We start from the raw sequence: 27,672 nt of genomic DNA, 5'->3' as shown, positions 1-27,672 counted from the left end.
TTGCACGTTCTCCCCGCACCTGCGTGGGTTTTCTCCGGGTAGTCGGGTATCCACACCCACATTCCAAAATCATCCATGGTAGGTTCATTGAAGTCTCTAAATTGTCCTTAGTTTGTGGATTTGAGTGCGAATGGCTGTTTGTCTGTATGTGCCCTGCGATTGGCTGGCGACCAGTTGAGGGTGTAGCTGGGATAGGCGCCAGCGCACCCGTGACCCTAGTGAGGATGAGCGATCAGAAAATGCATGGATGGATGGATGATTGACAGGAAAACAAAAAATTATTATTATTTTTTTAAAATCACTTTTACTTTATACTTAAGTACATTTCAGAGTCTGTACTTTGCTTTTCTTTTTACTTTTGGAGTTAATTCCGTACTCCTACTGTATCTGTATTTTTACCTAAGTACAGCGCGTGAGTACTTCGCCCACATCTAGCTGTGCTGTGGCAAACTTGCCACAACCTTCACGAAATGCGTTATGTTTCTATGACAAATAATGAGTGGTGCCGATTGGCTGTACGTTCAAGAGGGACAGTCTTCCCAGCCTCAATTGGCTCTCACGCCGCGTCAATCACGCTTTCGCTTTGGTCGCCGCCCAATTTCGTGACGTGACGTCGCGAAGGAACATGGCGCTTCGGAGGGGATGAGTTTCACGATAGTCACGTTTGATTTATTCCTGTCAGTCTGCGTTTACTTGAATAACGTCAAGCGGCATCCACCGAATATGATAGGGCGTCGGGCTCGTTCGCACCTTTTGTCCGAGTGGACACCGGAAACGGGCGTTTAGTAGCCGTGTTCGTTGTCGTTAGCGACTGTTACCATCGACATGCTAGCCGAAGCTAAGTGGCTAAAGAGCGACAGAACGCTTGCCTACGTTCACGTTCTATTGTTAACCAATGACTGAAACACGACTTGTCATCATCGTACCTGAGCGTCAGTTGTTGTTGACGACGACACTTGCAACCATCTAGCGGCTTGTTTCGAAGCTAAGCCAGGAGGATGAAGAGCTGCCACGGATGTGTTCCGCTGCTGCTCAAGGCGGTCTTGCTGTGGGTATGCTGGCCAGCTGAAGGTGCCCCGTTTCAGGATCGCCACAGCACAGGTAAGGAAGGCGTTTGGGGAATTATTGGAGATCATTTTTTTGCCCTTTTCAATAATAATAATAATAATATATTTTTTGTATCCAGCCTCATATGCGCTCCCTCACCAATGGCTAAACGCTAGAAGCTAACAATACAGCACCTATTGACTAATCGATGGAAAGTTTAGGGTGGGGATCTGGCTGAGCTATCGATACGAGGTATCGGGTCGATACAGGCCTTATTTCAAGGTATCGGATACTCGTGAAGGCTTGCCGATACCAGCCAACAATTCCTAAGGCAGAAAAAAAAAAAAAATCTGACGTCGAGTAAGTCCTCCCCACAAGTAGTTGGCGCTACACTGCATCCGTTTGACGCATTGGTTAATCATCATGCGTGTTAGAACGAAAGAATGGCCTTTGTTCACAATCATCTCTCGTTGTGTTCATTCAAATTGTATGTATCAAAAGTATGAGTGGGTTTGGTGAGTGAAACAATTGACTAGAGAAACAAGAGAGGAAATTGTAATAATAATAACAATAATAATAATAGTAATAATGATAATACTGCTTTAAAAGCAATACAATAAGTAATACAAATAAGGGCGGGCCTTATTTTTCATGATTTTAGAGGCATTAAAAAAACAAAACATTGTTTATCTTGATAGTTGTGGGGAAAATATATAATCCTAAATTTTTTTATTGTGACAGCCCTATTGGCAATGGAAATTGTATAAATTTATTCCCAACAGAGTATTCTCTTCGTTTCATAGCTTTTCTCTTGGCTGCACTGCTTCCATTTGTCCTACCAGGGCCAGCAAGCTGACCCTCGAAGACGTCAACATTTCCCAGTCCTCTGATTGGTTAGTCAGATCAAAACTTGCTACAGCCAAAACGTGTGCACACTACCATGCATTTAATAATCAGTGTCTCTGGAAAGCTAGGGGTTGAACGCCAAAATATTTTTTTTGTAGTCAACGATAATGTGGTAAAAGCCAATTCAAAGTCGATTATTCGATGATGTCAATGGTATTTTGCAGCGCAGTACTGCGCACAACCTTTTTTTTGCACCATGGCCTGGTTTCACTTGGACATACAGTATTTTGACAGACTGGCATAGAAACAAATACAAACTAATGATTAAAAATACGATTCACTATTACTGTAATTGTAGTTGTAATTAGTGGGAGCCCTGACAATGTTTTTCTCTTAAATGAGGCTGTCAGCCATCTTGTGTTCCACTTGTTGTAAGACTTCACATTCTAGCCAGGCTCTAAAAAAATTTATGCATTTCTCTCTTTCACTGTTTCTATTTCACTTGTGCTTTTGTTGTATTTCGGGATGACTTGCATATTTTGCAATTGACTGAGCTACCATTCAAATTTGTTGGTGCAATATTTCCACACGCTTGTAGCATAGTATGGCCGTACACCCTACTGCGTCAAGTGTTATGAGACTGTGTCATGATGTTAGTTGGTGCATGTTGTTATATGAATCAAGTTCTCGTTAGCACAGAGTTGTTGTCCATGCATTATTGGACATAACGTTTTGGTGACGAAGACGGGCCTTTACATGACACAGTGGTCCTCGTTCCACTCCGCCAGTCTCGCTGGTATGAATACTTTAAGCCTATTGACGATCAGAATAGCTGTAACGAGCTAGGCTAACCGATATTCTCATCCACAATCAGTGAATTTCCTTCTGGCCCGACTTTCGCTGCTCTAGATAGCATTATAGTCCGCGGACGGCAACAGACAGCTGAGTTGTAAAGTCCTTTTGTAAATTGGCCAATTGAAGGAAGATGCCATAAACGATTATTTGATGATTAGCGATTACTCGACTTCAAGCTTTCGACGTTGATGTGGAGTAGTCGATTAAGGGCTTCAACCCCTATGATGAGCATGATGTATTTTACGTAAATTTATGTTTATGTCATGTTACTACATGAATTCTAAACTGCTCCAGATTGATGTACGTGGCACAGTTCTGTGCTGTCATGTAACATATTTTGTTATGCCAATGGATAACTGCCACAAACATTTCAAGTTTATCATCTCGAGTAAATTATTAGCCATGGTGCTGTTTGCTCAATCATAAGATGGCACTCAAGAAAGAAAGGTTGGTACGGTGTTTGTTTTTTTATGAGAGTGCGACCTGTACTTCGCCCAGTCTTAAAATTGCAGTATGGATGGATCTGTTAGAATGCAATACACGATTCTGAATGAAGCTGAGATAAATGGTAGTTGTTGTCATTGTTGTAACCAGGCCTGAGACTGACAGTGGCTGGGTATTGGGGCACTGTCCTATAATTGAACCCACACCATCTGGAATTCATTCCGTGACTAAGCTTGTAAATCAATTTACTCAAAATCGTACACCAATTAAACAGGGTCCGACATTAACAGTGGCCCGTGGCCACTGCGGTGCTGTGTGGGGCCACCACCTACGTATAGCCACTGGCCCGCTCAGCCCAGTACAAATTTCTAAGTCACCGAACAGTTTCTCCTGCCAAAAATAGCCCAAAACTGCATTTTCAGTGTTGCTCTTTAACTCTTTTATCGGTGAAACATCCAGTCCAAGACGGGATGTTGTGATGACGGAAGGAGAAACTTGACCAGCACCGCCTGACTCGATAAACTCGCAAGAATTCTGGTTAGCCTCAAGACAATAGCCGAAGCTAACGGCGCCAGTCACATACAGCAGCTCGGCCTTTGCAGCCTGTAGAATGTTAATCTGCCCTCCCTGAGCGTGCTTTAAGATCTTTATTGCCACCCCAGTTGGCGTTTACTGTAAAACTAAGCACAACAAAAATGATTACCCTCATTTTATATTTAAATACAAGAGACGCATAGTTTTAGAAATCGCCAGGTTAATGCTAACAGTCAATGGAAAATCCTATTGACGGGCTCGCTAGTATTAGCATTTGGTCACGACAGGGATTTACCTTCTGATAACGAATATTCACACGCAAACGCCATAGTAACATATATGTGTAAAGGTATACACATACAGACATGCGTGTCTATATGTGTATGTGTAATAACAATACGGGCATATATTCTTCCTAATCTGTGAAATACGAGGTTATTAAAGTTTTATCTGACTTTCTTCTTCTACTTGTTTTGATCTTACAGTAAATGTATGGCTCCGTGCATGCATCGCACCACTTGTTACCATTTTTTTTTTTTTTTTACCAAAGTTATATTTTAAAGTTGAGTTTTGGTAGTTGAATAAATGCTTTATGTTTTGAATAAAAAATATTTGTTTCTTTATCATGATTTCAATATTCGTCAAAATGACCGTGATTATTATTTTTCCCATAATCGCCCAGCCCTGGTGTAGCGTCCCCTTCACACTGTGCAGGCGTGCAAGAGCTGCAAAACAAATCCAAACAAACATGTCAGATGATATATGTGGAGTTTACATGTTCTCCCCGTGCCTGCGTGGGTTTTCTCCGGCCACTCCGGTTTCCTCCCACATCCCAAAAACATGCATTAATTGGAGACTCTAAATTGCCCGTCGGTGTGACTGTGAGTGCGAATGGTTGTTTGTTTGTATGTGCCCTGCGATTGGCTGGCAACCAGTTCAGGGTGTACCCCGCCTCCTGCCCGATGATCGCTGGGATAGGCTCCAGCACGCACGCGACCCTAGTGAGGAGAAGCGGCTCAGAAAATGGATGGATGAATGGATGAAAAATCCAGGCTGATGAAAATTACAGGCCTCTCTCATCTTTTTCAGTGGGAGAACTTGCACAATTGGTGGGTGACTAAATACTTTTTTGCCCCATTTGATGTGATAAAAACAGTCCCAAATAACGATTTTAACAATGCTATATTTAACTTTTAGCTGCAACATTAATTAATAAATATTAAGTCGTTTGGGGACCGGAATCGCTCAAATTCAAATGATTGATCTGTGTCCTACAGTACCTTCTTGCAAGTGTTGTCATTTTGTATTTGACTGATTGTACCATTCAGTAAATGGCTGAAAGTGCATTGGCAACTGTGGCTCTCCTTGCCCACATGCGAGGGCATTACAGCAGAAATTGTTTTCACTCGAGCATCGGCATAACCTGAAGCTTGTTTGTAACTAAAATGTTTGTCCTACAACACGCGCAAAAAAAAAAAAAAAAAAAAAAAAAACGGCCAAGAAAACTCCAAAAAGTTGATGTACGACTATAATGTGAATAAAATCACACCACCTGCTGTAACATTCTCTATTGTCGCACAGTGAACATTGCTGATAATTCAGTTCGGGTCTTGTCTGTTGTGACAATCAGGTGACAGTGACACTTCTCCTCTGTTAATCAGGTTGAACATTGGCCTCGACTTTCCATCATCACGTTGCTTGGACATTCAGTAACCTCTTTTACACCGAAATCATGCACAATTGCCACATCAGAGTCCAACAGAAGATTTTGTCTGCCTTTCCGTTTTCTACATAGCCCAGCAGCCAAGTGCAACCGTATCACAATCAGATGGCATGTGTGATGACATCAGTTTCAGCGTCTCCTGTGACTGACGTGTAATTGCAGCAATAATTGCTTTCAACAAAACAGGGTGAGAGAAGTGCGCGTCAGGTGTTAAACGTCGTGGCATACCCTGACAACACAGCCGACATCCTGCTTCTGTTTTGGGGTTTGACACTACCTCCAAAGGCGTAAATGGCTCCATTAATTTCTGTGTTGGTGCTGTCGCGGGGAAAAAGGTTACTGGCAGTGTAGGGAAAGTGCTTTTGTTTCATAGTAACTGTAGAACAATACTGTACAGTGTTCCTCCGTTATATTGCGGTTCATCGCAGATTTTTAAGCAATGACACAGTATTTTCCAGCAATAACATACAGTATACAGTCAAGTCTGAATTGAAAGTTGCTTGCCTTCAGTTTAGTACCACATTGTCCTGCAACATGCTGGCTAGCACCAAGGTTTGCTGGAAGGAAGTGCATTGTAAGTAATAGCAAGAAAATAAGGCAGAGAAGGTCCCCTACTAAGATGCAGTCATTGTTTTCACAGAGCAGAGAGAATATTTTGTTAAATTAGCAGCTAATTGAATGTTAGAATGTTTTTTAACACAATACAGACAAAGTGAAGCGAGTGAAACACCCCCCCCCCCCCCCCCAAAATAGGCCGATTTTTGGTGATTTTTTCCATCTACTGTAAAGGACAGTTTTGTAAACCAGTCAAATGTTCTGCATGTAATTCTTTATTGTTGTATCAAGGTTTGTTTTTTTTAGTCATTATATATATTTTTTAATTAATCCGCCAATTAATAGATTATTGGAATTATATTTTACCAAATATCGGAGTCTGCATCTGCCTAAAAAAATCCATAGCGGTCGGGCCCTATTTGAAGGTTTATAGATACCGTTAAATCTATGCTAATTTTTGCCAGTCCATCTATGGCACTGCACTTTATATATTTGCATTAAGCTAGCAGACGTTACATGGTTTGGTTGTACATTTTCCTATTTTAAATATACAATTAGGGCTGAGCGATATGGCCCTAAAATTCGTATCACTCTTATTACAAGCATTCCCCCAGTAGTTCCTGAGTAGCGAGGAAAGCTTGGTGGAAGGGTGACTTTTCGACGTGGACGCCCCCCCACCCCCTCCCAAACTAGCTCAGAGATGGTTAAAAAATAAAAAATAAAAAAAACTGCCAGCTCCGCCAGCTCTGTGGTTAAACGTGCTTAAAGCAAACAATGTGCTTAAAATATTCACACTGAGGCAGATACGACGACAACGACAGCAAACGTTATCGCGATTGGTCGTTAAAGTCCAAATCTATACCATTGGCCAAATTTATAGTGTCCAGCGCATATCTCTCTATTGCAGATTTTTACCTTCTGCAGTTGGTCTGGAACATATCCCCCACTATAAAGGTGGGCTCACTGTAGTTGCAAATGCACAATTTGTATTCTGCACTGGGACATTTTTACATTTTTCAGCTACCAGGCTTTGTACGTGCAGTACATCATCTATTTAGAAAATCCCAAACATGTTACCCAGACAATGCCAGCAAGGTCTGTTCTTTATTTAACGTTGCACTATTGTAACTACCGGTGGGAAACATTTTCCAAAATGGGTCAACTCCACCTCTGAGTGAATCCCTTTATGAAATATGCAACTGAACTGAAAAGAGGCCAGGCAACTCCTTTCCACATTTGTCCCAAAATCGAGCTGTGTCATATTGTGGGTTCTGCCAAGTCATGATAGGAATCCATGACTCAGATAAATGAGAGTTTGTTAAAAAAAAAAAAAAAATGCCTTCCATGCCTAACCTAACAGTAGCAGTGAGAATGTGTGCTGCAAGGTATCACCCATTGCACAACAATGACGTACCATGCTCTGAGTGTATATTTGGGAGTTTTAGACTACGGTATTTTTTGGACTATGGAGCACATCGGAATATAAGCCGCGCCCACCAAATTTGTAGAAACTTTTTTTTTTTTTAAATATATATATATATATATATATATATATATTATTCGCACCAGACTGTGAGTGCGGGAAAAAGTAGCTGCTTACAGTCCAGAAAATACGGTGTTAGTCAGGCTTCTATGGCTCTGGGACTGTGTACAGTGGAACCTCCAAAGTTGATCACAAACCATTCCATGCCTCTGGTTAAAGTTTTTCTAGTTTCTAAACTAGGACTGCATGATATTTTGTTTGAGCGTCGTTATCGCAATGTCGTGTGCACAGTAGTCACATCGCAGGCTCTGCTGCGATGTTGGTGTACTGTAATATACAGTGAGTCAACTATAATATTAAAAGTGGCCAGCAAAGGGACCTTTTTGGACATGCTCTAAAGATTAAAAGATTGTACATCTGCGGCATTTCCTATTTCACTGTTCAAAATGAAACTAGGCAGTTGCGTGAGTGTGCGAAGTGCGTTCAGGGACACTGCGTAAATGGGAGCGAATGTGTTTTTTGTAATGCAGTACATAATGGGAAATTATGGCGTATGGTTTATGGCTAGGGTTGGGGCTTAAAGTGTTTTTTTTTTTCTGTCATAGGCTCTTGCATTGGTTTGAAGACTAAAATAAATGCTAAAAACCATCAGTGCGAAAGTGCAACCAACCGTTTACCTTGTTAGCTGCCTCAATGTTGGCATAGATGTATTTTATTCTTTCACTCACCCAATTGACTAAGAGTTAACGTCACTGAAGCTCCGCGTAGTGTAGCATGAGGCTCTTGAGTGGGAGGGAGCGCGTAAGACGCTACACATCGTGAAAGCCTCCTTTGCACAATATAATCTTATTCTAAGTGTTGCACTGAACTGACTAGTCATCAAGACACTTTTGTTCGCCGCTGCCGAACTGGGAACCGAAATTGTATGACTGCATAGATGTACAGTCGTGCTCATAATTTTACATACCCTGGCAGAATTTGTGAAAAAAAATTTAATACGACCGATGATTTAACAACCATCATTGATTTCTTTATGGTTATGTTTTGTTTAATGATAATGCTATCCTGAAATGCTTGATACTTTAATTTGAATACCATTAAAATATATTAAATGTTTCACCTGGCCCTTCATGTTTTCTTTAAAGAATTGTACCTATCTTACAAATTCTGCCTGGGTAATCCAACATATGAGCACAACTATATGTTTTCTCACTTACGAAATAAATGTAGGGATGTGAATTTCAAAATCAGAGCAAGTAAATAGAAAGTATTACGTGTTCAAATAAAGTGCTTAACTTCAGAATAATTCTTTGGGGGAAAAAAAATAACAAAATAGAGATACTTCATGCTTTGATCATATGGGTAGAAACAAAATCCAGCATTGTAAAAATATATTATACATGGGTGCGCATTATACACGAGAAATTACGGTGTGTGTGTGTGTGTGTGTGTGTATATATATATATATATATATATATATATATATATATATATATATATATAAAATGATCTTATTAGTTGACTAATCGCAAAAATAATCGGTGCCTAATCAACTTTCAATATAATCGTTTGTGGCAGCCCTAGTGTCAAGTCTCCTGTTCTTTTCAGTCACTTCTGTCCCGCTAAGAAATATTTAAAAACTCCCAGCAGGCTTGATATTTTCATACCTTGTGTAAAACTTTAACTCCTGTGTACACTTTTTATGCCTCATAAAGCAGTTGCTCTTGGTTTGTTAACTTCTGAATGTCACCTCTCCTTTGGATTTCACTGCATCTTAATGCTAGAGAGGTGAGGCGTGTTCAAGGACCCTAGAAGCAGTATCTATCAATTATGAAAAAAGTTAAAGCCAATGATTTCCTTTAATAGATGTGAATAAAGGTTCATGATTGTAGTTTTCTTTTAAGGTGACAGCTTCCGTGTGCAGTGTGACTAAAAGGCTGATTAAAGCGTTGTCGTGATCCCATTAGATGGAAACAAAAGGGAGGTCTTTAAAAAGCTTTCATTGTGGCCGCAGAAACCAAGCTGCTTACAGTAAAGGGCTGGGTGACAATTTATTTGATCTTAAGTCAAGTAATTAAGACATTCTGTCTGTTTTTAATATTTAACAAGTATGGGTTGTATATTATTAAATTTATCTAATATCCATATTTATGTCAGGAGTTTGTACAAGTGCGCAGGATGCTGCAGTCTTCCTTCAACATCACCTCTGCTACGTCACTTGAGAAAAAGGGCCTGTAAACATTTGGGTAAAGAAAAATTGGGTAAAGAAAAAAAAAGTTTTTGTTGTCACTGTATTTGGAACTTCACAGGTCCATGTCAACATGCTGGGTTTCTAACAATACACTTGCACTACATGGACAAAAGTAGTGGGCCGGTTGCCGGTTACAGGAACTGGAAAATACAGAGTTGGTGCTCCACATGTCCTGCCGTGACACTGCTACGAGTACTCGATCCAAGTGCCTCTCAAATTGCACCGCAAGCGTCTCTTCGAACAACACTGAGACAAAGTGACATAAACAAAATAAATCCACGCTGCCACGATGAGAGATTGATGCTAACATCTTTGGACGGTTGACTCGGTTGCATCAGGGAGAGCGTGACAGGACAAAATAACAAAACAAAGTGACCAGTGGTCGCATCTTCGAAATGAGCAGTGATATTTGAGAGGTCACCTCAGGTGGACATGCTGATAGGACAAAACCTACCTTAAAAAAAAACAGACAGACATATAAGAATACACTTGTACCTTGACTTAATACAAGTGCACCAATTTAGTTTTTTTGTTGTTGTTGCAAGCCGTTACTTAGATTTTTCTTTTGGGGGGGGGGGTGGGGATTTGAGTTACGACTGAGCTTTAGATACGCCGCCGCTAAGAAAATGGAGCAATTAAAAGTACTATAATGCCCTCGCAAGGAGCTGCTGGAGACTTCAGCTGCTGATGTCACACCCCTTAAGGCAACACATCCAACACAGATACTACAGTTCTCCCAGTAATTACACTTTGTATAACCAGTTTATGTCTTTACATTATTTATCCTTTTGTAAAACAGTGCTATTTTTCTTTATCAAAAACATGTACCAGAAATGGTGGTGCTTTTTGGGGGTGCTGGATTGGATTAATGGCATTTCAATTAATGTTAATGAGGAAAGCTTATTTGCTATACAGTGGAACTTCCGTTTTCGTAATTAAACTGAATCTTGCTAAACTAAAGCAATATTTCCCATAGGAAATAATGTCAATCCGGTTGATCCATTCCATAGTATGGAATCCAAACACCCCAAAATATTAACAACAATAGAGAATAGCTATATTTTTACATACGGAAAACTAGTGAATCCCCAAAATTCAAATTCTTGACTGAAACCGAAACTGGCACACACGCGCGCATACAAACACAAGGCCGAAAGCCGAAAAAACGAAATGATTAATCGGTCAATCGAACTTAATTAAAATATAAAAAATAAATCAAAACTGCTAACTATTTATTATAAAACTATGCCAGTAATGAGTAAAATTGCATTTATGGCTATGACTGAAAGCATAATGTCAAAATTAGTGATGAAATGAAAATTCTTAAAAACTAACGAAAATGAGGCCGACAACTTAAACACCGGCAGAAATTATTATGGCAATCATTAGTAAAATTGGATTTATGGCTGTAACTGCAGAGCTGCCAACAAATTTACTTCCACAACAGTTTGTCTGAATTTCCATATTTTTAAAAGTATGTCAGGAACATTACCATGGGAAGGTTATTGCAGTATGTTACTTAGTAATTTTGCATACTGTTCAGTTCCAACACATTATCTTTACTCTATAATTGTAATCGGGTTACAGTTAGGGCTAGGGCTAAATTATGGCTTCAATATTTTTTATTTAACTGCATTTATTGCATCAACCTTGTGATGGCGGATCCATTTGCAGCCAAATATCTCTTGCATGCTCTTTTTGTATTTCCTGTATCCACTATTGCTGCTGAAATGGTGTAAATTCCCCATTGTGGGGACTAATAAAGGTTATCTTATACTCAAAATATTTATTACATTAATGTACTTTTAGATTTACAGGCCCTTTTTCTCAAGTGACGTAGCAGAGGTGATGTACAATTCGTTTCCAGTCCCTGTGTTATCTAGCTGTCTAGTGTTATCGTGTATTTCAGTATTTTCCTCTATAGACGTATTGTTTTGCTTGCTATATTGCTCTAACAAAGTTTGGTAATTTCTGCTATAACGCGGTTCCGGCCAGACCTACAGCGGCTGAAGTAAGTATTTAACATGTCACCATTTTTCTCACGAAATATATTTCCAAAGGTGCAATTGACATGAAAATTTCATCACATGTTGAGAACAACCCAAGTAATCCATCCATACAAAGAAAGTAGAACAAATAAGATCAGAAATTAAGTTATGTGTAATAATGTGAAATATGAGGAAAAGTATTGAACATGCCAACTGGTATTTACTTGATACTTTGTACAAAAAGCCTTTGTTTGCAATGACAGCTTCAAGATGCCTCCTGTATGGAGAAACTAGTCGCATGCATTGCTCTGGTGTGATTTTAGCCCATTCCTCCACACAAGCAGTCTTTAAATCTTGAAGGTTCCCTGGTCACTGGTTACCAGTACCATTTTCTGAAAAGCAGCCCCACACTATCATGTTCCCACCTCCAAACTTCACTGTTGGTATGGTGTTGTGTTTTTAGGGTAATGTGCAGTGCCATTTCTCCTCCAAACATGGTATACATTATGGCATCCAAAGCGTTCAATTTTGCTCTCATCAGACCAGATTATATTCTCCCAGTATTTAACTGGCTCCTCCAAATGTTGTTCAGCAAACTTTAAACGATCTTTGACATGCTTTTTTTTTTTTTTCCAGCAAATGGGGTCTTGTGTGATGAGCGTACATACAGGCCATGTCGGTGGAGTCCATTACTCACTGTTTTCCTTGTGACAACAGTACCTGCTAATTCCAGGTCTTTCTGAAGCTCTCCACAAGTGGAACTTGGCTCTTGGACAACTCTTCTGATTATTCTTTGCACTGCTCTGTCACAAATCTTGCGAGAAGCACCTGCTTGAGGCAAGTCTATGGTGGTATGATTGGCTTTCCACTTATGTATTATGGCCCCAACTGTGCTCACTGGAACATTCAGAAGCTTAGGTATGTGCCTGTAACCAATGCCGTCATTGTGTTTTGCAACAATTAGTTTGCGATGGTCTTGAGACAGCGCTCTGCTCTTACCCATCATGAGATGTGTCTTGACTCACACCTTGACAATGAGACCTTTTTGTAGGCCATCAATTAGGACTGAACCAACTGATATTCATTTGCACTAACAAGGGGCTGGATTGCTGTTTGATTATTGATAGATTTTAGGTGTTGTCTTGGCTTTCCATGCCTTTTTGCACCTCCCTTTCTTTATATGTTCAATACTTTTTCCTTGGGTCATTTCACATTATTACGCGCAACTTAATTTCTGATCCTTTTTGTTCTACTTTCTTTGTATGTATGGATTACTTGGGTTGTTCCAAACCAACACATTTTCATGTCAATAGCACCTTGGGAAATCTATTTAGTGATAAAAATGGTGTCGTGTTAAATACTTATTTCAGCCGCTGTATGTGACAAGTGTACTTTACCACACAATCACTTATTTTGTTTTGTGACTTCATGTAACGATAGCTCAACTGGCTTCCCCGCTGTCTGGCTCTCGTCTTATCCTCCGTCCATCCTTCGTCATGATACTTGTCAAAATGTAGTTTATACGCTGTCATGGAGGCAATACATAGCATTCAACAATCATTCCACCTTAGTCGCTGAACAGCTGAAAGCAGCAAGGTTTGGCGACAATCGGAACACCACAGTTTGGGCTAGCCGCGAGTATAAAGCCACGCAGTTCCGACAGTTCTTTGTGACATGCAAATTTGAATTATTGCCATAATTAAGATGTTCATTTTTGTTGTTTATATTACCAGTAGTTGAATGTGTGCCTTATTTAACTACCACATTTATGATTGTTTTATGGTGCACGACTATGTCGTTATCAAACTGTGGTTTATCATACCAGGGTTCAATTGCTCTAGCCACACCCAGGCCTGATACTCCCATACATGTTCTCAATCAAGAAATCATTTGAATAGGAGAACTAGACCAAAAGATCCTCAAAAGCAAGAAATCCTGCCGACATATAAAGAAATTCAGAAACAAATGAGAAGGAAAGTAATTGAGATCTTTCAGTGTGGAAAATGTTGTAAAGCCATTTGTAAAGCTTTGGGACGCCAGCGAACCACAGTGAGAGCCATTATCCACAAATAGTGAAGAAAATAGAACAGTGGTAAACCTTCCAAGAAGTGGTTGGGCGACATCCAAAGAACTGCAGGACTCACTTGCCTCAGTTAAGGTCAGCGTTCATGACTCCACCATAAGAAAGAAACGGGGCAAAAATGGCCTGCTTGACAAAGTTAAGGGAAAATACTCTGGTCTGACGAGACAAAAGTTGAACTTTTTGGAAGGTGTGTGTCCCATTACATCTGGTGTAAAAGTAACACCGCGTTTCAGAAAAAGACCATCATACCAACAGTAAAATATGGTGGTGGTGGTGTGATGGTCTGGGACTGTTTTGTCAAGTCAGCAAGTCCACCTCTGAATGGCTGAAGAAACACAAAGTGAAGACTTGAGTGGCCTCGTCAAAGTCCTGACCTGAATCCTATTGAGATGCTGTTGCATGGCCTTAAAAAGGCAGTGCGTGCTTGAAAACCTGGCTACTAGTGTGGACTGAATGGTTGGCAACAATGGGAAAACGAAATATCAGTATTTTAAGGGGAATAGCCCGTCAGCAACATAATGAGAAAAAGACAAAGAAGAACTATGAGCTAGTTCATTTTTGGGATGGTGAACTTTGTTCCAAATTTTGGATTATGGTCTATGAAGTGAATTAGTTCATTTTTGGAACGGTGAGCTGAACTTTGAACTAGTTTCCGTAGAAAATGAACTTTCTCAACACAGACCGTGTCACCTTTGTACGAAATAAAAACAAAGAAGTTATGGTTAGGTTTAGGGCGACTGTTGGGGCTTAAAGCGGTTTAGGATGGGTTAGGATTAGGGTGGGCTAGGGTTAGTGGGGAAACATTAACACTGCCACACTTAAGTCACATACTTCTTACCAGTGTATTAATATGTGAGGCTTTTATTTTGAAGTTGGCCCTCAAAGCACGTTGGCAGCGTGTTACCATAATGCATATTATTAACAATCGTTAATCGGCTGCCTTTACTTCAACTTTTCGGCTGGCCTAACCTGCATTAAAAAAACATTGTGAGTACATTTTTTCAATTTTATTTTAGATTTGAAAAGTGGGCATGATTTAATATTAAGTTTGTAACAGTTAATTTCGCAATTTAGTTCCTTTTATTGAAATGCTTTGCTATTTTAGTTTTGGTCTCACATGCGTTCATTAAAGTTGGTTGAATTGCCTGGTAAAATAATAATTTTTTTTTTAAATTTGCAAGTGTATTGATGCTTATGAGGATAAGCGATACAGAAAATGGATGGATGGATGGTTTCAGTTCTACAAGATATAAGAATTTGTTTCAATGTATTGGATAAAGGGGTTGTTTCATTAGATATTATTCTGATTTCCTTCTTTTGAATTTCAATTATTTTGTGTAAATTTGTGTTACCACAAATTTCAGAACAGTAATTCGGCCGCCTAATTAAAATTTTCAAATTTTAAATTAATGGGCTAATTAAGCGGTTACCTGAATTTTATTTGTCAAATATCGGAATCGGCATCGGTGTCAAAAAAAATCCATATCGGTCAGGCCCTAGTAAAAACCCAACGAAAACATTTACTTAAACATCTGCAACATAGCTATAGTTAATTTTGAATTTTTTTCAAGCATGTGTGACGCCAGTTTGAGGTTTAAAGCCCTTGCTTACAGGTGCATCGCAATAAATTTGAATACTGTCGGAGAGTTTATTGTATTCCAGCATTGCAATTCCAAAAGTGAAACTCAGAAATTATACAGATTCATTCAACACAGTACCTTTTCAGAAGACAAATTCCAACCTCACTTCCATATCAAAATCGTTTATGTAATATTCTTGGAGATGGTAAAATGTGGGTTTTCGTTAGCTAAAATCATCAACATCATAAAATAGTTAACTGTGTAGTGAATCCATATGTTTTTCCGTTGAACTACAGGACGACTTCTAATTAATTGAGATGCACCTTAATGTCTGCTTTTCCTCCATTATAGACAGCAACGTGGGCGATCCATTTTACGTGTCTCTCTGCTTGTCCCTGGCGGCACTGGTGACATTGGTGGTGCTGCTGGTGAACTGTGTGAGCTGTTGCAAGGAGAGGGAGATCAACTTCAAGGTCAGACGCCAAGAAGACTCTGTCTGATCAGTGTTGGCATGTAGTGTGATTCGCCAAAAATGTCCACCGCATAGCTTGGAATTGGATTCCAGTCGAGCAATACTGTTACTTGACGGTTTGATGTCTTTTTCAAATATGTCTTGTGTGTTCCTGATGGCTGTAATTCTGGAAGGTTTACAGTGGATGTTTGTTGATCCAGGAATTCGAAGACCACTTTGATGATGAGCTCGACTTCACACCGCCAGCTGTGGACACGCCGTCTATGCAGTCACCGGCTGAGGTGTACACTCTCGCCGTCTCCCCTGTGGCCTTGCCCGGACCCCCGCACCTTCAACCTGCAGCGCCCATCACAGGTTGGAAAAAAAGGATACCCTCTCTGTGTCCAGATTTGCCTTTATTTGTTAATGTTTGTTTTGGTGTTAAATGATAAATGTTTAATAATGACATTGTGGCTCTGTGGGTGGTTTCCCAGAGGGATCCACAGGCTTCCAGGTAGCCCGTCATAGTCTGAGTTATATCCAAGAAATTGGCAATGGATGGTTTGGCCAGGTAAGACTTTTACCTTTCTTACCGGCCAATCTAAAACGGTCACAAGTCTGTTTGTTCTAAACTGGCCCTCCCAACAGGTGATCCTGAGTGAAATCTATACAGATCCTGGTGGCACCAGAGTGATCGTGAAGGAGTTAAAAGCCAATGCAAATGCCAAGGAGCAGAATGACTTCCTGCAGCAGGGGGATCCTTATCGGTGAATGTAGTTTTGTTTTTTTCAATCACCTGTTTTATAGTTTACAAAAATAATGTACAGTGGTGCCTTAAGATACGAATGAGTCAAGTTTGTCAAGATGCGAGCTGTCGTGACTGTCAAACTGAACATAAAACAAAGAATTACCAGTTGTGTATTTAAAACGACCACATGACTTTGCTTTAGGAAATCCGTTCGGCTTAATGCTAGCAAACAATGGAAAATTCTATACATGTGCCGACGAATAACATTGGTGTTTGAGGTGTTAATAGCCCTTAAACCAACACCTATTAAAAAATAATGTAGTAACATATGTAGACAGACAATATAACAATAGTCACAGGCATGTATTCTTTATCCTTTGTGACTAATTACTAATACTACTGCAGTTTATCTGCAGGGTCTTTTGTAAAAATCTTCTTTGTGTGTTTCTGTCCCGTGTGTGTCTGTATTAAACTGCCCCCCCCCCCCCCCCCCGGTGGCGCGCACACCAAGAGAAGCAGCACAAAGTCCATAGAATTGAAGCAAAAAATGTGGCAAAAACTGTTTAATTCTTTACATTCTATTTAATTATGTACTTACTGTGTTTTTACATAGTACAATGTTATAGAGTGCTATTTTCTTATTAAAAACACAAGTTTTTTTTTTTTTTTGGGGTGGGGGCACTGGAACGGTTTTACTGGCATTTCCATTGATTTCAATGGGGAAAGATTATTTGAGATACTTTTAAGTATTTGGTTTTACGAGCGTGGTCACTGAACAACTTAAACTCATATCTTAAGGCACCGTATAAAATATTATATATGTCAAATTGTTTTCACTTTAATTTGAGTGTTATTTATTGATTTAAAATGTTATCCCCAGAGTATTGCAGCACCCAAACATCCTCCAGTGCCTTGGACAGTGTGTCGAAGCGATTCCCTTTCTGCTTGTTTTTGAGTACTGTGAAATGGTGAGTAACTGTGAATTTTGTTTGCAACGCCCTATGAAACACTTTGACATTTTACACAAGTGGGCTTCTAAATGAGGTTCGTGGAAGGACATTTGCAGCTAATTTCGCCGCCTTCCTGATCCGTGGTGTATTCTGTTAGAAATGATCTAAGTTTTTTTGGACAGCAATTTCAGCACTTGAGAAGTTCATTAATAGACAACTGATCTTATCACTGTCCCGCACTCACAAATCCAGTCCAGAAAGCATGCATAGCTGAGCTGCCCCATTGACCCATTTGCATTCCGGAATCCTGATTTAGCCCTCTATTTATCGTAACATATTGCACCGACGCAAGACGACATCATAGCCGCTGATTTATTTACTGTTTCTCGTTGTCTTTTATGGGTGGGTTTTTAAGGAGCTACCCTCCCATGCCCCTCCCGCTTTCTTCTCCTTCAGCCTCCTGTCACATAGCTCGTCTAAGCTTGACACTTCTCACATTCCCACTTCACCCAGTAAAGCAACAAGCTCCATTTACGCTCCTCCAGTGTCACCTCCACCAGTTGCTGTGTTTGTGCATTTTTACTTCCTGCGACTTGTGTATTTTTTTTAATTCCTTTTTACTCTGGACTAATGTAAAGTAAACAAAACCCACAGTATATAAGGCCTTAATATTGTCATCTTTCACTTTGACAGCAACGCAACAGAATCTACTCACTGTCAAATAACTAATGGCTACAAATGATCTTGTATAAGTTTATATTGAGCGCGCTTTTCATAACCGTGAATGAGGTTACACAGCCTGATCAAATAGGTTTGACAGGATGAAACTTTGAACGAGGCTCCGGCTGCTCTTATCCCCTCTGTTACATACAGTCGCTCGTTTCTTAGGCCTGGCACAAATAATGACTTACCCCGCTTTCAACTTCCCATTTGTCTGAGCTGGTGACGTGCCCAGCAGGTTCCAGTCCAGTTCCCTTTGCCAGACATTGCATCACGTTGCTGGGCATGTTGATAATGTCAGGTATTCGGACCTGGCCGGTGTCCTGGTACTGTGGTTTATAAATTAGTCAGCTCCAGTTATGTCCTTGACAGGAGAGGGAATTACTCCCTGTATATTAAGTATCTGTGTCATTTGGAATGGGATATTTGCTTAAATCATATACTCTCAACGGTCTCACAATATTCAGTACAAGTCAGAGCTGCATTAACAATTCTGCCTTTGAAAAGGTAATAATGCTGTTTTAATTGGCTTCGTCAGAAACATTTACTATGAAGTGACAGTGGCTAGTTGCACAGTACCGTAAACATTGAATATAAACTTCAGTGGAAAATATAAGAGTTTTGTTTTTTTTTTTTTTGTTTTTTAATGAGAAAGTCTCAAAGGCAACTTATGGTGATGTTGACTCAATCGTGCCATTGATTTACATATTGTTCACGTCACAAAACATACCGGTACTCGTCATGTGATGCCTTTTTGTCCGTATCCATACAAAAGTGGTGTTTTTAAAAGCATCTATTTTGTTATGAGTTCAGACTCTCACTAGTCATCATTTTTTAAAATTGGACAGTTTATACCAGTTTAGAATAGACGCAGCCTAATTGTTATGGTCTCTCACAATGTTGTTTCATTAGTTACTCCTCACTCATGCTCCTAATCAGCTGCGCCCGGAGCGTCATAACTATATTTAGGCAGAGCATATCGTTTACCATACATCATTTTTTAGCTCTTCTGTGAACAATCCTTTCCAGAGGATTGTGGATGCTGTTTGGGTGAAAATTGTGAAAAGATTTACACAAGATGACTGTTAAAGGTGGCCTTTAACATCTCTGGAGTCTAATCACAAGTGGGGTACCGTTTTAAAGTATGTCGGTTCACACCTGTCGTGAACGTGTCCCCTCGTGCGTCGCGAGTGGCCCCTCGTGACCGCTTCTCACTACCCCGTTATACATGTCAACACGTATATCATTTGCATTTACAGACACCCATTGGCCTTAATGTACAGTGGATATAAAATGTCTACTCAACCCTGTTCAAATGCCAGATTTCTGTGAGACAAACCATTTCAAAACCTTTTCCACCTTTGAACGTGATCTGTACACAACTACATTGAGAGTAGTACTCCTTCAATGTTGCTTTTAGCAGCTTTCCTTAACATTTGTCATCTTTTCATCAACTTTGGAGGGACGTCCAGTTGTTGGCAATGTCACTGTTATGCCATATATTTTCCCACTTCACTGTGTTACAGTGTATATTTAATGCTTCGGAAGTTGTTTGTAGCCTTCTCCTGACTCCTTTGTATAAAGACATCTCTCTGATGCTGTTAAAGCTCTCTGTAGACCATGGCTAATGCTGTAAGATGTGACGACAAATGTCAAGAAAAGCCTACTAGAACAGCTGAACTTTAGTTGGGGTTAATCAGCGGCACTTGAAATGGTGGCAGGTGTCTGCTGACTACTATTTAACATGAGTTTGAATGTGATTGGTTAATTCGATACTTTTTTCAACTGAGTTGAACACGTTATAGGTCACATTAATGGTGCGGGAAAGGTTTTGAAAGGCTGTATCACGGTTTAGTTTTTTTCACATCACAAAAACCTGCCATTTGAACAGGGGGTGTGTGACTACGCCTTGGCAAACCAACTCATCCAAAATGTATGACACACATTTGACCATGTGCATCTGTGCGGAATTTACACACATGGTGGAAAAAGCCAGCTTGCGAGACCGAGAACAGGAGTACTTAACACCCCTCAATGTGCTCCAGGACATGTTCACGTACGTGCTGACTATCTGGGACTGTGTTGTGATCCGCTGACTGATCTCATTCCCCGATGCTTCCTGTATTCCAAAAGAGGGATGACACTGAGAGGGAACCCCCTCGTAAATGCGCACATGCACCAACCCAGAGTGCGCTCTCGGTAACGGGACGCGATTAGACATTCGTAACTAAAGTACCTCATGACTGCGGCATGAACAGTGTGTTCTCAGTATGTTCTTAACTCATTCCTCAGGGAGCTTTGTACTGCTTACTAATCTCCTTCACCACACACACAATCCTACCCTCAAATTGGAGTGCATTGTTGTGATGCACTTCAATATATTACAGTGTTAAAAGTCAAGAAAGAAAGTCAAAACGATTATCTACTCTCTCGGCATTGAATGATCGTCACAGGTGTCACTGACATTCCCAAGCCGCTGTGGTTTGTAAACTGTCAGTGCACAGTAAGTACCCCAGGAACCAGTCCAACCACAAAGACCGGTGTAATCTTTTGATCTCAATGGAGGTACAGTACACACAGTACCTCAGATCAACTTTGAAAACTCCTGCAATGGGCCATCTGCTGAGCTAATATGTTAAATGCAACATGAGACCGATTTAATAGCTCACGTGTATTTGTTGTGTGCTGGTTCAAAGTTCTTTATCTTATTTCCAGATAGACCCTCACTAAATAAAATAAAGTTTCACGAGAGTTCTGTTCACTCACAGTAGAAGTGAGTAGACAGGAACTTGATAATTTACTGCCACCATGTGGCAGCTTCTGCACAGTGTATCGCCCAAGAACTACCTGGTGTTACGTTCCGTGTCTAGGGGAAACCCAGAACCTGATCTGATTCTTCCCACTCCCAAGTAAGGCCAGGGCCACCAAGTAACACAGTTTAGACTGTTTATTAAAACTTCAGAGGGAGAAAGGTATTTAAGGTATATATAAAAGGTATATTCCCTAATAGATGTTTGATTCAATAAGAGCGGGATAGTGAGTCTCTGGTCCTGACAGTCTTGCTGAGGGCATCTGAGCTTCGACATGGATCCAACTTTAGGGACTTTCCAAGCTTAGGGAGCGCCGGCTTGTAGGTCTCCATGGTGACCAGGTCTGCGCCAGTGATGTCGCTGAACCACTGGCAGATGATGCCGGGGATGCGGTGGACTTGGCAGTGGTTCAACACTACACCTGGAAGTCCAGTGTTTTTTTGGGGCTGCTACACAGACGGCCCGCTGAAGGTGCCGGTGTGGCGGGAGTGCAAGAAGGGCGCCGAGCTGCCGCAAAGGTAGTCGCCGCTCTTGTAGTCGGCCACGGAGCTGTCTGACAGGACTGTCACGTTCAGGTCTCTGTGGTGCAGGAATCACCTGATTCGGTTTACCTGAGATCTGACAAATGTGGCATGAACGAATTTCACTACTTCTGATCTAAGTCCTGGCCAAAAGAAATAACGGAGAACACAATATGTTTTTTTAATTCCTAGGTGGCCAGACATATGATGGTCATGAGCTAAACTGGTACCTGGGAACAAAAGGCCTGTGACCCCACTATTCGGCGCACGGTGTGAAGCTACCACCAGGAGACCAGTGGCGCATTAAAACACACTCCTCAATGAGATACAATACAGACTTTCCCCCGGTAGTTTTGTCCACCAGAGAAAAGCAAGGAGACATAGTACCCTCATTTTGTTGAGCTTTACTTAGCTGTTCTCTATCCACAGACAACATACAAGCCCAAAACAGGAAGCCAAGCCAAAACCTGCACACACAAACCACCCGACGACATGAAGCAGCCCCAAAGAACCACTTCGACAACGCTACAGCCAACCCCCAAATGTGCCCAAATTTACATACAGCGCACGAAGAGTTGAGAGGAGGGAGGGAAACGAGAATTAAGAGTACAAATAGACTCACAAACTAAGGTCAGGAATACTCTAGTTAAGAAAATGTTCAAACTTCGCAAATAACATACTATAGACATAGAGTCCCCTCCAAAACTATTGGAAGTATTTGTTTTTGTTGTATACTGAACACATTTGGGTTTCAGATCAAAAGATGAATATGAGACAAGAGATGAGATGATTGAGACAAAAGTTCAGAATTCCAGCTTTTATTTCATGGTATTTACATCTAGATGTTTTAAACAACTCAGGACAGTGCACCTTTTGTTTGAAGCCACCCACTTTTCAAGTAAATAAAAGTATTGGAACATGTGACTGATGGGTGTTTTCTAGTTACTCCGGTTTTGCCTTTTAGATTGATTGCATAAACATTAGATAGTGCTTGTTTTTGGCTTTGGGTTTTACCTGAGAAAACTGCATTTGCTGTTAAGCAAATACGAAGATGAGAGAGCTATGGGAGAAAAGCAAACTATTTTGAAGCTGTGAGAAGAGAGAAAATCGATCAGAGCTATTGCACAAACTGGAGATAGCCAATACAACACTTTGGAATGTCCTGAAAAAGAAAAACTACTGGTTTACTGAGCAACAAACATCGAATAGGTCGGCCAAGGGTATCAACAGCAGTTGATGACAGAAACATTGTGAACATCTCATTCAGGGTCCCATGGGGGACTGGCCCGAGCTGTGATGGGGTGGCCGCTCTAGTACGACAACAGACAGTCAATTGACATAGAACACTTTTGAGAAAGACAGTGAGAAAAACAGTCACTGAGCAATGAAGGGTTACTAGTTCTCTGGTAATGATGGTATTTTTTATTTTTGATGACAGAAACATTGTGTGTCATCATTGCTCTGTGACTGTCTCCAGACACCCTACCACACACAATCACCGTACACGGATAATGGTTGCCAGTCAGGGACCTGGGGACCAAAGTAATAGGGTGGGTGGTGGGTATTCACGTTTGTCTTGGCTTGACTCCTGGGGCCTGAGCGCCCCCATGGGCTCGGTTTCGGCAGGCTATGACTGTTTTCGGGTGACGGCTAGCTCCTGCGTTGGACCCTGTTGGTGGCTGGGGCCCCCATGCTCTCAGGGGGTGGTGGGGGTGATGTGGGCGGTGGGACCCCCTGGGTGGGAGGTTTGGGCGTGGGGGGGGGGCGGTGGTTCGTTGCCCGTGCTGTCCCTTTGGGACTGGTCAGGGCGCTTCGGTTGGGCTGTGGACCGCCCTGGGTCTTCATTTTCAAATTTTCAAATTTGAAAAGGAATGTAAATTTTAGTTGTTTTTTTTTTAAATCCAATTCATCGATTAATCAAAAACATTTATTGATTATTAAGATAATTGTTACTTGTCGTCATAGTTGTAATGTAAATCATTGTTTGAATTACTTGCTAAAGGGGAAGCTTCATTACATGCTTTGAAAAATACTGACCGACAGTTCAGTAAATAATAGTATTACAGTATTGACAAGAATTAATAAACCCATCCCAATGAAGGTTATACTATATCTAGATTTCTTGGACACATTGCAAATACAAACAAGGGGGGGGGGGGGGGGGGAACTCATTTTATTTTGTGGTTGTCGTTTTGTTCTTTTGTTTCACAAGATCTCGATTAGCAAAACAGAGTCACAGAATCAGCTTTCTAAAATAAGTAATTTTTCCATTTTTTTTCTTTGTTTTTTTTTTTTTTTAGAAAACACAAAAGTTGAACCAAATATTGAATATATTATAGTTCTAATAATTTCATTTTAGGAGTGGAATTGCATGGTCTATTCAACTGAGGATGTAGGCAATTTTAGCAGAGTTGGCCAACATCATGAGATGATTTAGGCAAAAAAAAAAAATATATATATAAAGATTTTATTTATTTAGGTCAAGAAATGACATAGGCCACTGTCTTAAGAATGTTTAATATATTGACTCTGTGTGTGTTTACAGGGGGATTTGCGAGGCTATTTGTCTCAGCAGGACTGGACATTCAGAAGTGCTGAGATACTGCAGCTGCAAAGGATGGCCTGCGAAATCGCTGCCGGTCTCACTCACCTTCACAAATACAACTTCCTGCACAGGTAGGACTCCAAACCTGCAATAGCAAAGAAACCGGGTTGGTTTCTGCCTTGCTCATCCTACCTCGCCTCTGGCAGGGTGCATCCCATTCAAAGCAGTACGCCTTTTTTTTTTTTTTCCAGTGAGGACAGAAACTGTGTGACATTTTGATGACAACCTCACATAGGTCCCTGCGCCATTGAGGTGTTCTAGGACGACGTGCAGTCCCATGTTGACTGCATCATCTGCAGACCTGTTTGCTCGGTAGGCAAACTGCAGGGGGTGCAGCGGGGGAACCTGTGACGCTCTTGAGGTGGTCCAGCACGAGGGGTTCAAAGGACTTCAGATGTCACCACAGATGTCAGGGCGACAGTCCTGTAGTCATTCAGAGCCGAGATTTCAGGTTTCTTGGGGAAAGGGATGATGGTGGAGCGTTCGATACAGGATGGTACTTCATACAGATACAGAGATCTAGTGAAGATCTGTGTGAAGACTGGAGCGGGCTGGTCCGCGCAGACTTTGAGGCAGGATGGGGAGACAAGGTCTGGGCCTGCCGCTTTGTTGATCTTTTGTTGTTTGGAGATGCGTCTCACATCCTGTTCGTGGATGGTCCACGCAGAAGTCAGAGGTGTGATTGTGGTGCGGTTGGCTGGGTGTGGGGTGTGAAAGTGTCCTTTTCAAATGTGCAGTAGAAGGAGTTCAAGTTGTCGGCTAGTCTTTTATTGGTCTCAGCTAGGGGGCTTGGTCGCTTGTAATTGGTTAGCGATTGTAATGCATACCAGACTGGTTTAGAGTCGTTAGCGGTGAACTGTTTTTCTAACTTTACTGCTAGTTTCTCTTTGCAATATCTGCAACATTTGCACAATCAACATTGTCCCAGATTATCGCACTACTCACTTGAAGTCTCGGCGCCCTTTGCACAATGGTTGTTGCACCGGACTATTCCAATATTCGTCATTCGAACTGCTCTAAGTGTGAGAGGATTGCGCATCTTTTTGCACAATTGTCAAATTGATGAGGGGTCAGTCTTAGTGTTTTTTTTGTTTACTTATTCATCAAGCGTTAGAAGTGCGGCGTTCGTGTTAGCTTGAGGACGAATGTAGACACCGGAAAGATGCGAACTCACAATTGAGGAAGGCATAATAATTGCGGTTTCCCACTGTCATGAACTTTGTGCCAATAAAACTTAAATGCGCCTGAAATACACCGCAAAGTGCTCTTAATTGGAAAGCTCACGAACTAATTTAAACTCCGAAATCCTGGCATGAAATTAGTATGGAATATTCCTATTATCCGTGACGTCATCTCTACACTCCCATTCACTGACCCCCAGGTCACGCACCAGGCCAGGCCCCACCTTTTAAAGCCCTATGCGGTCAAAGTAACAGATACTACAGTAGAACGGCGATCCCAAGTGGACAAAAATACCTGTGCCTCACATGCACATTATCGTGTTGAATAATGCAAAACAAATTTATATCTGATTAATTGATGGGATAATCGGTAGAATAGCTGCAGACATACTGCGGTTAGAATTTCCAAAATTCAGGCCCTATAGTAAAATCCTCCTTGCATCTGATGTTCAAATGTCTTTAAAATTCCACAGACAAAATGAACAACTCAAAAGTACTGGACTAACTTGTAATTTGTGTTTTGCTTTTTATTGTAATGGAGATCTGACTAAGGGGGACCACAAACAATCAAATAAAAATTCTTTTAAAAAAAACCAAAAAAAAAACAATTAAAATAACATTTTAAATTTAATATTGATCCTCATTCTTATGGTTAAATGAGAGTTATTACATTTGAAATGAAATTTGAAAATTGCTTACATTTTTTCCGTTTATGGATGCTACACTTTGTGTAAAGTTTTAGAATAATCAACTCTTGTATAAACACAACAGAATGTTTGTTAGAAGAATTCTTGGCGTGTGTTACAATAGTAAATTCATGTATGCGCTTTACTATTATGGATCCATTGAGAACGAATATGACAGCGGCTTCACAGTACAATGTTAAACTGTTCTAGTGCTTGCTGTCAAACCACTCTGAGGCATACCAGTGTTTTCCAAAAAAGGTTTGCGTGGCAGAGAGGCGGCGTTTCATTGACGTTTTTTTACCACAGCGCGCATTGGATGCCTGGCTGCTCGCAAGCAGCAGTACGGGTCGGGAGGCGGGGTGTTGTCGGCAAAGTGCAGCTCAGGGTAACATAGGACGCTCAGTTCATCAGCTCTATTTGCATGCTCGGAATAAGCTCCAGGGGTTCCAATTACACCGCTCCGATGCATTGCCACAGTGTCAGCTGTCTGCTGCCAGAGGCTTATGATGATTCTGCTCTTTGCGTGTAAAGGGATAGCCAGATTTTGGAAGTTGTCTATTAAATCCTTGTTACAACTCAAAGGGATTTCTCTCAGGCTGTCACAGTTGAGTTTGAAATCCCGAAAATGTTTAGACGGCAGCGACTGTTTTTACTGTCCTTGCTGCGCTGTAAATAAGACTTCATTGAGTGTAGCAAGTTGCGATCCACTCTGTGGGCTTTCTAAAAGAATAATATAATATACATTGAACATATTAGTAGCGTTAAATTGGAGAAATGACTCTGAAGCGTGCTAATATGTGAGCCACCAACTGGCCTTGTAGGGTTAAATTTTATGGCCTGTTTCCCAGTATCGGGCACACGGCCAACTAGAGAGGGCTGCGGACAAGAGGGTTTAAAATAAATAACCATTTGTCTTCCAGAGGTTTCACCGGCTTTGACGCTAGGCCAGCCATGTGCACACAAAAACACTTGGGTCAGCAGTGTTTGTCATTGGGTGGGAGCAGCATTTTCATCTTGGGCAAAGAAAATAAGCAGCATATTCGAAGGTGAACCACTCAGTGCCTCATCATGAGGGTTTCACTGTGAATTAAGTAGAACACATGTTGATTTACTTAACTCATTGGGAAACAGAGTGTGGTACGCCATCTCCTGGTAAAAACACAAATATTTTGCATGGGCTGTATTTCCCTCAAGAAACAATATCCTGGCTACTGTATGCATGAGTCAGGAATAGAACCTGTGCAGGGCGAAGAACTGCCATTAGCCTTCTGACCCTTCGTTTTATATCTGTGACGTTAATGTGCAAACAAAACCTACGTACAGTGTTTTGAGTTAAATTCGTTCGCCATTGAAATGAATAGAAAGGCCATTAATCCATTCCAGCCTCTTAAGCAAAAAATAATTAGTAGGTTTTTTTTTTGTTTTGTTTTGAAAAATAGCACTCAATTGTACTTTATAGTCATGACATAATTAGACGATAAAGAATTAACGTTTTCGCTACATCTTTGGCATCAATTCAATGGTCATCGTGCTGCTCCTTTCTGGTGTGCGTGCCTCAGCCACCTGGTGGCAGTATAATACAGAGACACGAAGAAAGAGTTTCACAACTCA

General features: G+C 40.9%; 1 protein-coding gene across 4 annotated transcripts in view; it reads left to right on the top strand.

Moving 5' to 3' along the window:
* The first annotated feature begins 260 nt into the window (after positions 1-260).
* Positions 261-27,672, top strand: part of lmtk2 (lemur tyrosine kinase 2) — a 41,678-nt gene continuing 14,266 nt past the window's right edge. The window contains exons 1-8 of one of the 4 annotated variants that reach the window (XM_061748744.1): positions 262-1,101; positions 1,851-1,940; positions 15,741-15,862; positions 16,062-16,215; positions 16,335-16,411; positions 16,489-16,607; positions 17,469-17,556; positions 24,135-24,265. In XM_061748744.1, coding sequence (XP_061604728.1) covers positions 16,125-16,215; positions 16,335-16,411; positions 16,489-16,607; positions 17,469-17,556; positions 24,135-24,265 — 506 coding nt within the window. In that variant the 5' untranslated portion in view covers positions 262-1,101; positions 1,851-1,940; positions 15,741-15,862; positions 16,062-16,124. Of the gene's footprint in view, positions 1,102-1,850; positions 1,941-15,740; positions 15,863-16,061; positions 16,216-16,334; positions 16,412-16,488; positions 16,608-17,468; positions 17,557-24,134; positions 24,266-27,672 lie in introns of all 4 variants that reach the window. The other 3 variants (XM_061748745.1, XM_061748742.1, XM_061748743.1) reach the window with 3 other exon arrangements.

This window comes from Phyllopteryx taeniolatus, chromosome 16, assembly GCF_024500385.1.
Source record: "Phyllopteryx taeniolatus isolate TA_2022b chromosome 16, UOR_Ptae_1.2, whole genome shotgun sequence".
In the NCBI taxonomy this organism is placed as follows: Eukaryota; Metazoa; Chordata; class Actinopteri; order Syngnathiformes; family Syngnathidae; genus Phyllopteryx; species Phyllopteryx taeniolatus.
Note: the sequence above shows the minus strand (reverse complement) of the source record. Positions and strands in the feature narration are given on the sequence as shown.